The following is an 11,585-nucleotide window of genomic DNA, read 5'->3' as shown; positions in this document are numbered from 1 at the left end:
CCTGAAAGGAGAGGATGTGCAGTTGTGAACACGTGTCTGGGGGAAATGCCTCTATGGCCTAGAAGAGAATCATGGCTTGAGATGTGGAAGCTAGGTGCTAAGCTCAGCTTTCCGTGAGAACAGGAGGCCCTAAACACAGCCCCGGAGCCACCAGAGGAAAAGGATCCCTAGAAGAAGACAGAGGAGGAGGAACCAGAAAGAGGAAGAAGAAAGGAGGATGCAGTTCCAAGAGGAGTCAGGCAGGATGAAGACTGAAAACGATCCTCACGCCTGGGCCCCAGGGAGGCCTGGGGTTTACTTTGGAAGCCCGGCGGTGTCCATGTGTCTGTGGGGACTATAAAGGATACGCGGTAGTCAGAGGTCGCGTCCTGAGTCTGTGTCTCCCCAGGGTCTCTAGTAGCAGTGTTGGCGGCGAACAGAGTATGGAGGCTCTTCAGAGTTCCTCGTGTGAGCTGTGTGGGGTCCCCCACCACCACCGGGAGGGTGGCCCGGGCCAAGAACCACAGAGGAAACGCGTGTGGGGTCATTTAGAGTTACCCCGCGGAAGCGTCCTCTCAGAGTCCCAGAGAGGCTCCAGAGTCGGGGGGCGGCCATCCAGTCGGCGAGCATGGCTGGGCCCGGGTCACGGGAGCCGGGACCGCCGGGCGCCGGAGCGCGGCCCGCGAATCCCTGAAGCAGCCGCGGCCTCCTGCTGGCCGGAAGCGCCGCCGCCCGCGAGCCGGGCGCTCTGTCCCGACGCGGCGCGCGCTATCGCGATCCGGCTGCGGGTGACGTGGCGGGGGCGGGGCCTGAGCGGTCGCGGCGGGGGCGGCGGCAGCACGACCGAGCATCCTGGAGGCGCCGGGCCACCGCGAGGTAACGGGCCGCGGGCAGGCGCGCCGGGGGAGCGGGGCTGGAAGAGCGCGGCCGGGGGGTGGGGGGCCGAGCGAGGGGAGCGGGGCCAGGGGAGCCAGGCCCGGGCCGCGCGGGCGCCGCGTGCGGGATGCAGTCCCGGGAACCCGGTGCGGGCCAGGCAGGCCGCGGGCACGTGAGAGCCGCCGCGCATGAGCGCGCTCCCTCCTGAGGGGAAAGTCGTGCGTGTGAGCGGGACCTTGAGCGTGAGGGGAATTGCAGAAGTGTTAAGGACTGAGCGTGTGAGGAAGACACCCCGCGTTTGTGTGAGAGAAAGAGAGAGAGTTGGTCTGAGGGTGACTCTGAGTGTGCGAGATGCAGAGTGTGAAGGTGACGCTGGGTGTGAGAGAGACCCTGGGCTTGAGCATGACTCCCATGAGTGTGCCAGAGACTGAGAGAGGAGATGGTGAGAGGCCGTGAGTGTGAGAGAGACCGCGGTCAGAGAGGCCCCGAGTGTGGCCCTGGGAACACGAGAGAGCGCGCATGTGAGTCTCATGCTGAGAAAGAACCTGTGCTGCGTGGGAGAGACTCAAACTGAGCAGGGCTCACGGGGCAAGACTGAGCATGTGAGCGCCTGAGCCGAGCTCTCTGGGGCCACCGGGGTGGGGGGGCGGGCAGGCTCCTGTTGGACTTGGGAGTCTAGCCTGTTGGAGGGAGGACGGTGTGCTCGTCTTAGTGTCTTCACAGCCCGTCATCTTGTTTGATCATCTCATGTTAAATGGAAGGCGATATTTGTGAAGCATTCAGAGAATTCTTCACTAAGCACTGAGCAAACTGTCAGGGCACCACTTGTGTTATAGGCGCTGATAAGCAGGAATCAATATTTAATTTAACATTTGTTTTTGAATGCCTCTGTTTGCACTGGACTGTGCTTGGTAAAAAGAATTTAATCTCTGCCCTTGATGGGGGCAAAAAAAAAAAAAATAATAATAATGCCAACAAATCTAGCGCCCAGTGGCAGAAAGTTCAGCCAACTGGTGCTTATCTCCGAGCGCTGATGCCTGATTTTGAAGATCTGGGAGGAGCAGACTTTTGAAAGCCTGTGAGTGCTTCCTGAAATCATTTTCAACTCTCTTTTTTTTTTCCTGCTGGGAGGCCCTTGAGTAAACGACCCAGGCTGCTGGCATTGCTGAGGTCCTGCTGTGTGCTGGTGGCTTTTGCTTGCCAACTTTGGTCTCAGATTATCATTTAAACTTCTTTATATTTGATTTTTCTTTCGTGACAAATATATGGGAAACCACAAGCCTGATGTTCTCCTATCTGCCTCCTTCCCGGTCTATGAAGGTATTTTTATTACCGCCTAAAAGTAAATACCAGTTATATGGCTGATTTCCCTGGCATTTCTTGGTACAGGAAATTTCCTGACCTATGTCCTCTGCTTCCTGTTGTAGTCTCCAGGATGTGTGGTTACTTTTCTATAGAAGTGACTGAAGTGGTGCTCATGGGACCTGGGACAGAGGAGCTGCAGTTGTCTAGACATGCATGATTTGAAGTGACCAGGCTAGTTCTCAAGACAGATGTTCAGTTACACCCCACTGTGGGTGTGATGGGACTTCTCAGTAATTGAGTGCTACCCCTCCTGGGCATGTCAAAATTAGATTTTACAAAAGGAAATAGAGTCTTGCTGTTTACTAGGTTCATGTTTTGATAAGTTGCCTCTCACTTTTTGTTGCAGAGATTAATTCAACAAGACAGACACTTGGAATTAGGTCTGACTGGGGAGACTTCATTTTCTTCTTTGTACCTGACCATTTACGATGAAGTGGCTTGTGAAAGTGTGATGGTTGCTTATTTCCTCAAAGGTGAATAGAATTGCTCTGCTCTTCATTAACCTTCTTGGATCTTTGTGAGTTGTAAAGAGTTTTAGTTACTTGAGTACAATGTGGGTACAATAGTAATGAAGAGAATGGCTCACACATAATTAACAATTATGTAACACTAAAATTTATTAGGTAAATTATATATTTATTATATCTCTTTCTAAAGAGTAATTGTGGTGGTTTATAATTAATGATACTTGGAATGAGCAAGTAAAAATAGGAAACCAAAGCCATGGAAAAGACTAGATATCAAGTATTGTTGAAAAGTGAAGATATCTGTTCATTGTGATTGGGAACTGAGTTTGATCTTGAGTTTCCTGGTATCCTAGGTGAAAACTCAAACATAAATAGTCACATAATTTTCATTATTTGTGAAATCATAAAGTACAATAGTAAATATACATAAATAATAAATTATACACATATAATTTAAGTTTAAGCATTAAAAAAAGCAATGCATTTTCATCGTGAAGTTTTGTAAAACTCAAAGAATTTAAAAAAGGTCCTCTGTGTTGTCACCACATTTAAGATTTTTATCTTTTTTGACGGCAGTTTTTTTGGCATAGTCATCAATTATAAAAGTTTTCAAATCTAGCTTGTAAAATATTCTTCATAATTGAACTGTGAAAGATCCACTTTTTCCCCCCAGAAAATTGCATATGTTATTTTTATGGTTAAATTTTCATGAAATTTTAGTGGTCTGGTGAATTCCTTTATTATTTGCCTCAGGAACTTGGAAAATAGGATAAAAGCTATCAGAAAGCTGTGTCTGTGTCCTTACAAGTGGGGTTTAACACTAGTTTCTCAAGATAGGAACGGGTGCATGGAATTGTTTAATGGGATTTGTCTTTAACAATGATTTTAGAGACTTTTAGAGAAAAGGAGACTGAGACATAACACACTCAGGGACACAAGGAAATGTGTGGAGAAAGATGTCAGCCAGAAAGCTGGGGAAAAAGGTGGGAGAACGGTGTTAGAGACAAAGAGTATATGAGCCAAGACATTTGTCTAATGAGCCCTGGAAGCCCTGGACTCCTTTGGTTTCTGGAAACTGCAAATGATTCAGCGTGACTGGACCATGGGAGGGACTAGTCTGCAGCAGGGGGTCTAGTGATAAGGCCCTGCTCAGAAGGTTGGAATTGATCCTAAACCTCTCAGGCAGCAACTGAGGAAGGGTTTCTAACGTGCTCTGATGCCAACCAGCTCAGTAGATAATAAGGTTCTTCTGTGGTGAAACTTGAGGAGCCAAAGCAGTTTTTCCCTGTTGTAAGTCTGTCTCCTTCCTACTCCTGAACTACATCCGTCTCCTTCATGGAGGTAAGCCCTATTGTTGGTGGCCCCCTTTTTTTTCCCCTCAGAATTCACATAATTTTAGCCAAAGAACTATGTTGGTGCCTTCCGTTTTCAGGTGTTCTAGATTCTTGCTGATTTTATGTTAAGTTGTTCTATTGATGACAGAGAGGTGTCTTGATATTTCCAACTATAATTATGGATTTATCTGTTTTTCCTTTCAGATCTGTCAGTTTTTGCTTCATGTATTTTGAAGCTATCCTGTTGGAGGAGATACACGTTTAGAATTTTCTTCTTGGTGAGTTGACCTCTTTATCATTATATAATGTCCCTTTTTATCTTCTTACTCTGAAGTCTTTTGTCTGATGTTACCGTAGTTAACTCCCCGTTTGTTTTGATTACTGTTTATTTGGTTTTTCACCATCTTTTTATCTGTAATTTATTTATGTCTTTATATTTCTAGTGGGCTTCCTATAAATTGCATATTGGATTTTGCATTTTTATTTAATCCAGCAATATCTGTCTTATAATTGGTGTGTTTAGATCATTTACATTTTGTGTTGTTAGTGATGTGGCTGGATTAAAATGTGCCACTTTGCTAGTTGTTTTCTGTTTTCTATTTATTTCATATGTTCTTTGCTTCTGTTTTCTACCTACTTTTGGACTGAGTATTTCTTTGATCTGTTTTAGCTGTACTGTTGGCTTACTGTTTATACTTATTTTAATTTTTTAGTGGGTGCTCTAGTTTCTCAATGTACATCTTTAATTAATTACAGTCTATCTTAAATAATATTTTTCCAGAGTACATATATATAAATATTTATTTAAGTTGTGCAGTTAGAATTTGTCCACTTTGTAGTTTATATGTAATATCTCAACATATACCTGATATAATATTACATCATTTTCACATATAAGAACCTTACAATAGTTTAACCCCAGTTCTTTTTTCTGTCTTTGTGCTGTTGTCACACATTTTACTTTGACATATACATTAACACTGTATTGCTACTGTTTTGCTTTAGGAAGTTAGATATATTCTAAAGCAATTAAAATAAGCAAAAATTATATTTTTAATGTTTATCTCAGACCATTTGATATTGTCGTAGAATTCTCTGGTTTTTTTTTTTTTTTGGTTGTGCCTGGAGGCATGTGGGATTTTAGTTCTCTGACCAAGGATCAAACCTGTGTCCCTTGCAGTGGAAGTACAGAACCCTAATCACTGGACTGTCAGGGAATTCCCTGTCCTACAACTCTTAGATGCTCTCTTTTTTTTTTTCCCCCATTTCTGTTTGTTAAGGTTTTCATTTCTCTGCTGAAATTCCACCTCTGTTCCTACATGTTGGCTAATAAAGCTTTTCATGTATTAATCATAGTTATTTTCAATTCGCTGTCTCATAGTTCCAGTATCTGGATCATCTCTAAATCTTGTCCTGTTGATTAATTTGCCTTTTGATAGTGGGTTGTTTTTCTTGCTTTTTTTAGGTGGCTTGTGATTTGTTACTGATTGCCAGATAAAATATGTGGGAAAGGAGAGACTGAGGTATATACTTTACTCTGGGCAGAGGGTACAGGTCTTCTTTTGCTAGCCTGTTAATGTGGGAGTTTGAGTCAGAAATGAATAGGGTTTGGGTTTTGTTGTCGCTGTGGTTACCTTAGGTGCACTAGTGACTTCAAGTTCCTCTGCTGTTTCCTTGCCCTGTGTGTGTGTGTGCTTAGTCACCTCCAACTCTTTGGGACCCCATGGACTGTAAGCCACCAGGCTCCTCTGTCCATGGAAGTTTCCAGGCAAGAATACTGGAGCAGGTTGCCATTTCCTACTCCAGGGGATCTTCCCGACCCAGGGATCAAATCTGCGTCTCTTGTGCCTCCTGCATCGGCAGGTGGATTCTTTACCACTGAGCCACCTGGGAAGTGCCCCCTGGCCTTGGGAGTGGATTTTTCTCAGTGTTTATGCTCCACCCTCAGCTTTAGGTCTTCTTGGTGCACCTGTGCCTCAGTGCACAGTCTCCCACAGCCTTGTTGCTGGATGCTTGCTCACCTGGTGGTGGGGAGTAGAGGGGTTCTCTGTTGTCTTGGATCAGCCTCAGCCTTAGGCAGGCCCTGTTCCCTGAGTCTGGGGAGTGGATCTTTCTGGGTGAGCCTGCCACCTCCTATGGTCTGGACCAGAATTTCCTGCCCCTCCCCCAGCTAAAGAGGGTGGTTTTATTTTTCTTTCACTCTGTCTCAGCTGCCTTGGAAGTGACAGAGTTTGCCCATTTCCCAGGGGTTTAAGATTATATTCTTTAGAAAAGGGAGCAGGTGGACCTTTGTATTTTTCCCAGAGCAGTCACTGCTTTCCTCCTCCAGGCCAGCCTGCCTGAGAGGCTTTCTCTGGCCCTGTATTTCCTGTGAGCACCCACTGAAGTCTCACTGGAGAAAACCCTTGGAGTGTCTATGGCTCTTACTTGACTTTTATTAGTAATAAATTACTAAATTTGACCCTTAGTAATTTATTAAAAATTGTACCTGAATTCTTTCCTGCCTGTATGGTGGTTCTATCGTTCTCCTTCTGCCACAGGTAAGCCAGAGCTTGCATCTCCCTGGGGGTGCTCGTTTTTCCTTAAATTTCAGTCTCGTTGGTCAGCCTGTAACCTCATCTTGCTAATGACTTCAAGAAAAGTCATAGTTCTGTAGATAATCTGGTTTTTCTTGACATTGGAGTGGGAGTGATGCTTTTCTCAGCTTGCAATATCTTAAGTGAAAGTTAAAGTCAAGGAATTTACATTTCATATTTTCATATTTACATTTTTAAAATTTTCCAGTGAAATGAGCTTACCTCTCTTTCTCCCCCCACCCCGTGATAAAATATTTATTTTCTTTGTCCACTGTTCCTATCACACAACTCCTGAAATTTCCTCATAAGAGCCACAGAGGCATCTTTTGTTATAATATTAGTTTTGTTCCCAGTTCCTCAAATAGCTCCAGATCAATAAAGGTTAAGTGGATGTCTTTTGTTATTTATATAACAAGCCTTTTTCAACACTCATGATTCTATGTCAATGAAGTGATTTTTGGAAGCATCTAGATCCTCTAAGGATGGGGGTTGCTTGCCCTAGGAACCAACCGTATGATTAGAGGGTTGGAAGTTTTAGTTGAGGTCTGAACTTCTGGGAAGGCAGAGGGTCTGGAGGCTGAATCAATCACCAATGGTCAGTGATTTGATTAGTGTTGCCTTTGTAATGAGCATCCAAAAGGAGACCAAAAGGGCAAGTTTTGGAGATCTTCCCATGCCTCTTTCTCCATTCCTTGCCACCTGCATGTCTTCCATCTGGCTGTTCCTGAGTTACAGCCTTTACAAAATCTGATAACCTAAAAGTAAACTGTTTTCCTGAGTTCTGTGGGTTGCTCTAGCAAATTAATTGAACCTGAGGAGGGAGTAGTAAGAGCCTCCGATTCATAGCTAATTGATCAGAAGCAAGGGAACAACCGGACTTGCAATTTGGCTTCTTAAGTTGGGTGGGAAAGGGCTGTTTAGTAGGATTGAGCACTTAACCTGGGGAATCTGTTCCTGCCTCCAGGTAGATGGTGTTAGAGTTGATTAAACTGTAGCAGACACCAGATCTGCTTGGTGTTGCAGAACTGTTTGGTGGAAAACATACACGTCTGGTATCAGAAGTCCAAGCCCCAGCCCTCTCCCCAGCCAGCGTGATAAATAGGGGAAGGCCAGGTTTCTCTGCTTGCCTCCATGGTGGGGTGAGTGAAAAAGTGCCACCTAAGTATCTTTGCACTTTTTTTTTTTTAAGGAATGTAAGGGAGGGGAGAAAAAGACCTTTTCCCTTCACCCACTTTAGGTTCCTTGGGTGGGGTGTTGTAAATTAGACTAGCAAAAGACTGATGAGGAAAACAATCAAGTTTATTAATATGCATAGAGCATACACATGGAAGCACTCACTGATGAATGAAGACCCTTCACCTGACTCTTATGTGAGTTGGTAGGCTCCTCTGGTGTTTCCTAGTTTTGTTTTCATGCATATCTGGGCTCACCTGACAGATACGTGAAAACAAATATTTCCCATGTACTTGCAGAGAGTCACCTTCATAGCATGGTGCCAGGAATGAAAGGCAAAGTGGTGCTGCCTTAAAGCCAGGCCTCATAACAAGTAGTAGGCTGGCTCAACTCTTCTGGGAGTGGGGGAAGGGTTATTAATGGCCCCAGAGAAGCTTTTCCACTTGGGCTGAGGTCTAGACTCGAGCGGGGCTGGGGCAGGTAAGGCAGGAGTTTTGAGTGGGGCCTGTGGAGATTGGAGTTTTCTACTCACTCATGAGTGGCTGTGGTTCACTTGCTCTGAGCTCCATGAGGCAGGACTCCAGCATAGCCATTTTTATGACTAGATGAGAAGCTTCTGGGAAGATGATGTACTGTTCCCATTCTTATTCCTGGAAGTTATCTCTGTGATCTTAAAGGACTGACTCCTCCTGGGTGAAATCAAGTGGCCTATCAGATTCTTTCATCCTGAAGATGAGGAAGATGAACTAGGGCTTGGGGATCTGAATTCCCAATTCCTAGGGCATAGGAATTGAGGGAGAGAGAAGGCTCTGCTGAGTGCAAGGTCAGGAAGGTGCTTGCCTTACTCTGACAGGTTCTGGGTTTTTCATCCGTAGGTTGGTATGGGATCCAACTTCCTTGAGGTTTCTGGACTGGCCCAATCGTTATCCAAAAGTAGCAGAGAGAGAGAGAGTGTGTGTGTGTGTACGTGTGCACACCGTCAGTTTTGCTTTGGCTGTCAAGGTTCTGAGTCCTGTTATGGGGGAATCCCTTTGCACCCCCAGGTGGTAGTGAGGGGTGTGCTGAGGAGGAAAGCAAATAAGCCAATAGCAGATGAGTCTCATGTTAGGGTGCCCCCTGGATGTTCGTTCTCCATCTGATCTTATTATGTTATCCCTCTCTTTAGGGCACTTTTGAAAAAGAAAGGTGATGAACGGGCAGGCAGCAGTGTGGGAAGTAAGGTGAGTGTTGTGGACATAGCGACACATGGGTATATATTTTTATGGAGTTTCTCTCCTTGGTCCAGTCTCTACAATAGCATTATGCCCTTATCTTTGGCATCTTCCTAGCCCTTCCCATCACATGTTCATGTTCTTTGCTGGCCTGAGAGTAGCTATAGACCTCTCCACATGTGGCTAGAGACTGCAGAAGTGCCTGTTTATGTTTGGGCAGAGGTAAGTGGGCATGGAAAGTGAGAGGCCTATCAGGCTGGCTAGTGCTGGGACTTTGGTCTTCTCTGCAGGGCAAGTTTGCAGGTTTTAAGTTGGCAAGAACAGAGCAAAATAGAGAATTGCCTGACAGTCCAGTGGTACGGACTCTAGGCTCTCGGTGCTGAGGGCCCAGCTTCAGTCCCTGGTCAGAGAACCAAGATTCCACAAGCTGGTCAGTATAGCAAAAAAAAAAAAAAAAAAGCCAAAAAACAGAGCAAAACCTACATCTCAGGGAGAATTTATGCTATGGATAAACCTAATGTTAGCCTACCCTGGGCATCCTTTTGGAAGTCACCAGCATATGGTGCCTGAGCCCTTTTAGTGTCTTTCTTGGAACAGTGGAGGTCAGCCTGCCTCCATTTCTCTGTATCCTGTGGTGGGAACTGAGACAGGCTCATTGTATTTAGGTCTGTATATGAGTCACACAGTCCCTACATAAGAGGTGGGCAGGGAAATCCTCCTGCTTTGCAGGTCTAACCTAGACTGTTATCAGCTGTTACCCTAGACTGACAATACTTATATTCTTTGCCAGGCTGCGGTAAACACAGGTGTGAAAGAACCACTTGCCATGGAAGCCAGGGAGCTGAAGAGTCCCACACCCACATACCATCTCATTCCTGAGGCCAACCAGCCTAGGGAGGAAGAAGGTGACTGCATGCTACCTCAGCAGGCCACAGAAACCATGCAGCTGAAGAAGGAGATCTCTCTGCTGAATGGTGTCAGCCTGGTGGTGGGCAACATGATCGGCTCAGGAATCTTCGTCTCACCCAAGGGCGTGCTGGTCCACACTGCCTCCTATGGGTTGTCGCTGGTCATCTGGGCTGTTGGTGGGCTTTTCTCCGTTGTGGGTGCCCTTTGCTATGCAGAACTGGGGACCACCATCACCAAATCTGGAGCCAGCTACGCTTATATTCTTGAGGCCTTTGGGGGCTTCATTGCTTTTATCCGCCTCTGGGCCTCACTGCTAATTGTTGAGCCCACCGGTCAGGCCATCATTGCTATCACCTTTGCCAGCTACATCATCCAGCCTTCCTTTCCCACCTGTGAGCCCCCATACCTGGCCTGCCGTCTCCTCGCTGCAGCCTGCATGTGTAAGTCTGAGGGCTTGGTGGGTGAGTGTGTATGGGGGGTGATTTTTATAATGCTAATGGTAATTTATATTTGAACAGCCTATTTTGCTTTTTTGTGTATGTATTGGGAAGAGAGGCATCTTCACTTTTTTGAAGAAGCAGTTTTAGCGAAGTCATTTGTTCCTGAGATCAGTGAGGGTAATTGGTAGGGATGGGGGAAGTTTGAACCTGTCTGTGGCTTTTGGTGCCTCCCTTTCCTTTCACTTTTGGCTGTCCCTGAGTTCTGTTCCTTAGTCTACGTGACAGGTTGGTGAATGTCTTATATTTATCTTGTCAGATGTTTAGATTGGTATCAATATGGCTAGTTGTAACTTAACCCAGGAAAAATCCCTCAGCACTGAGACCTTTATTCTGCTCCGCTCTGCTCCGTCGCTCAGTCATGTCCGACTCTATGCGACCCCGTGGACTGTAGCCTACCAGGCTTTTCCGTCCATGGGATTTTCCAGGCAGGAATACTGGAGTGGGTTACCGTTTCCTTCTCCAGGGGATCTTCCCGACCCAGGGATCGAACCCGGGTCTCCCGCATTGGAGGCAGACGCTTTAACCTCTGAGCCACCAGGGAAGCCCTACCCCCCCCAAAAAAGTTATTTTGCTTCCCCCCTTTTAATCTTAAACCAATTTAAAGCCATCAGTGAGGAAATGGTCTTCTTTAGACTATGGGGGTCCCAAGACCTTCTATCCTGTAGGCTCACGGTGAAACCACTCCTTCCTGCAACTTCTACTCGCTGCAGGCCGATCTAAGCAGCAGGCACCGCACCAAAATGGCTTTTTCCCATTGGTGTTTCAGATTTCTTTTATGCAGACTGTAAACAAGCTCCTTCTGCAGCCAGTAAGGAAGGTGGCTTCTTGCCTGTGTTTGGATTTCTGGGGACAGAACCTGAGAGATCCCAGTGGATCTCTCTTTATCTTCCTTTTTCTTATGAGGTAATAAGGAGGAATTTTGTGTGAAATCACTGGACAGGAGAGAAGATTATTGTGAACTTAGTCCAGTAAAGCTAGTGTTTTAGCTGAGAAGTGACCCAGAATTCCTTGTGTCTCTTAGCACGGTGCTGCCAGAGGCACTTAATTATACTGTTTTTTTCCCATATCTTTGCTTGCAAAACTTTGGCAGTATGTGTGGTTTATCCAGTGTTAAAAATAGACTGACAGTACCTTGGAGGTACCAGTAAAGGATTGTACAATATGCTGTGCTTCCTGACTTTAAGGAATTTATTAA

General features: G+C 45.7%; 1 protein-coding gene across 6 annotated transcripts in view; it reads left to right on the top strand.

The window, feature by feature from the left end:
* Positions 1-742: 742 nt before the first annotated feature.
* Positions 743-11,585, top strand: part of SLC7A6 (solute carrier family 7 member 6) — a 32,874-nt gene continuing 22,031 nt past the window's right edge. Inside the window, exons 1-5 of one of the 6 annotated variants that reach the window (XM_088830117.1) lie at positions 2,664-2,693; positions 4,226-4,299; positions 5,487-5,544; positions 8,936-8,990; positions 9,772-10,330. In XM_088830117.1, coding sequence (XP_088686243.1) covers positions 9,808-10,330 — 523 coding nt within the window. In that variant the 5' untranslated portion in view covers positions 2,664-2,693; positions 4,226-4,299; positions 5,487-5,544; positions 8,936-8,990; positions 9,772-9,807. Of the gene's footprint in view, positions 856-949; positions 1,458-1,532; positions 1,934-2,566; positions 2,694-4,225; positions 4,300-5,486; positions 5,545-8,935; positions 8,991-9,771; positions 10,331-11,585 lie in introns of those variants that run through there. The other 5 variants (XM_055412464.2, XM_088830116.1, XM_088830114.1 and 2 more) reach the window with 5 other exon arrangements.

Source organism: Moschus berezovskii, chromosome 22 (genome assembly GCF_049115385.1).
Source record: "Moschus berezovskii isolate FMDL1 chromosome 22, NW_MosBer_1.0, whole genome shotgun sequence".
NCBI classification, from domain to species: Eukaryota; Metazoa; Chordata; class Mammalia; order Artiodactyla; family Moschidae; genus Moschus; species Moschus berezovskii.
The sequence above is the reverse complement of the archived record's forward strand: the minus strand, read 5'-3'. Positions and strand labels throughout refer to the sequence as shown.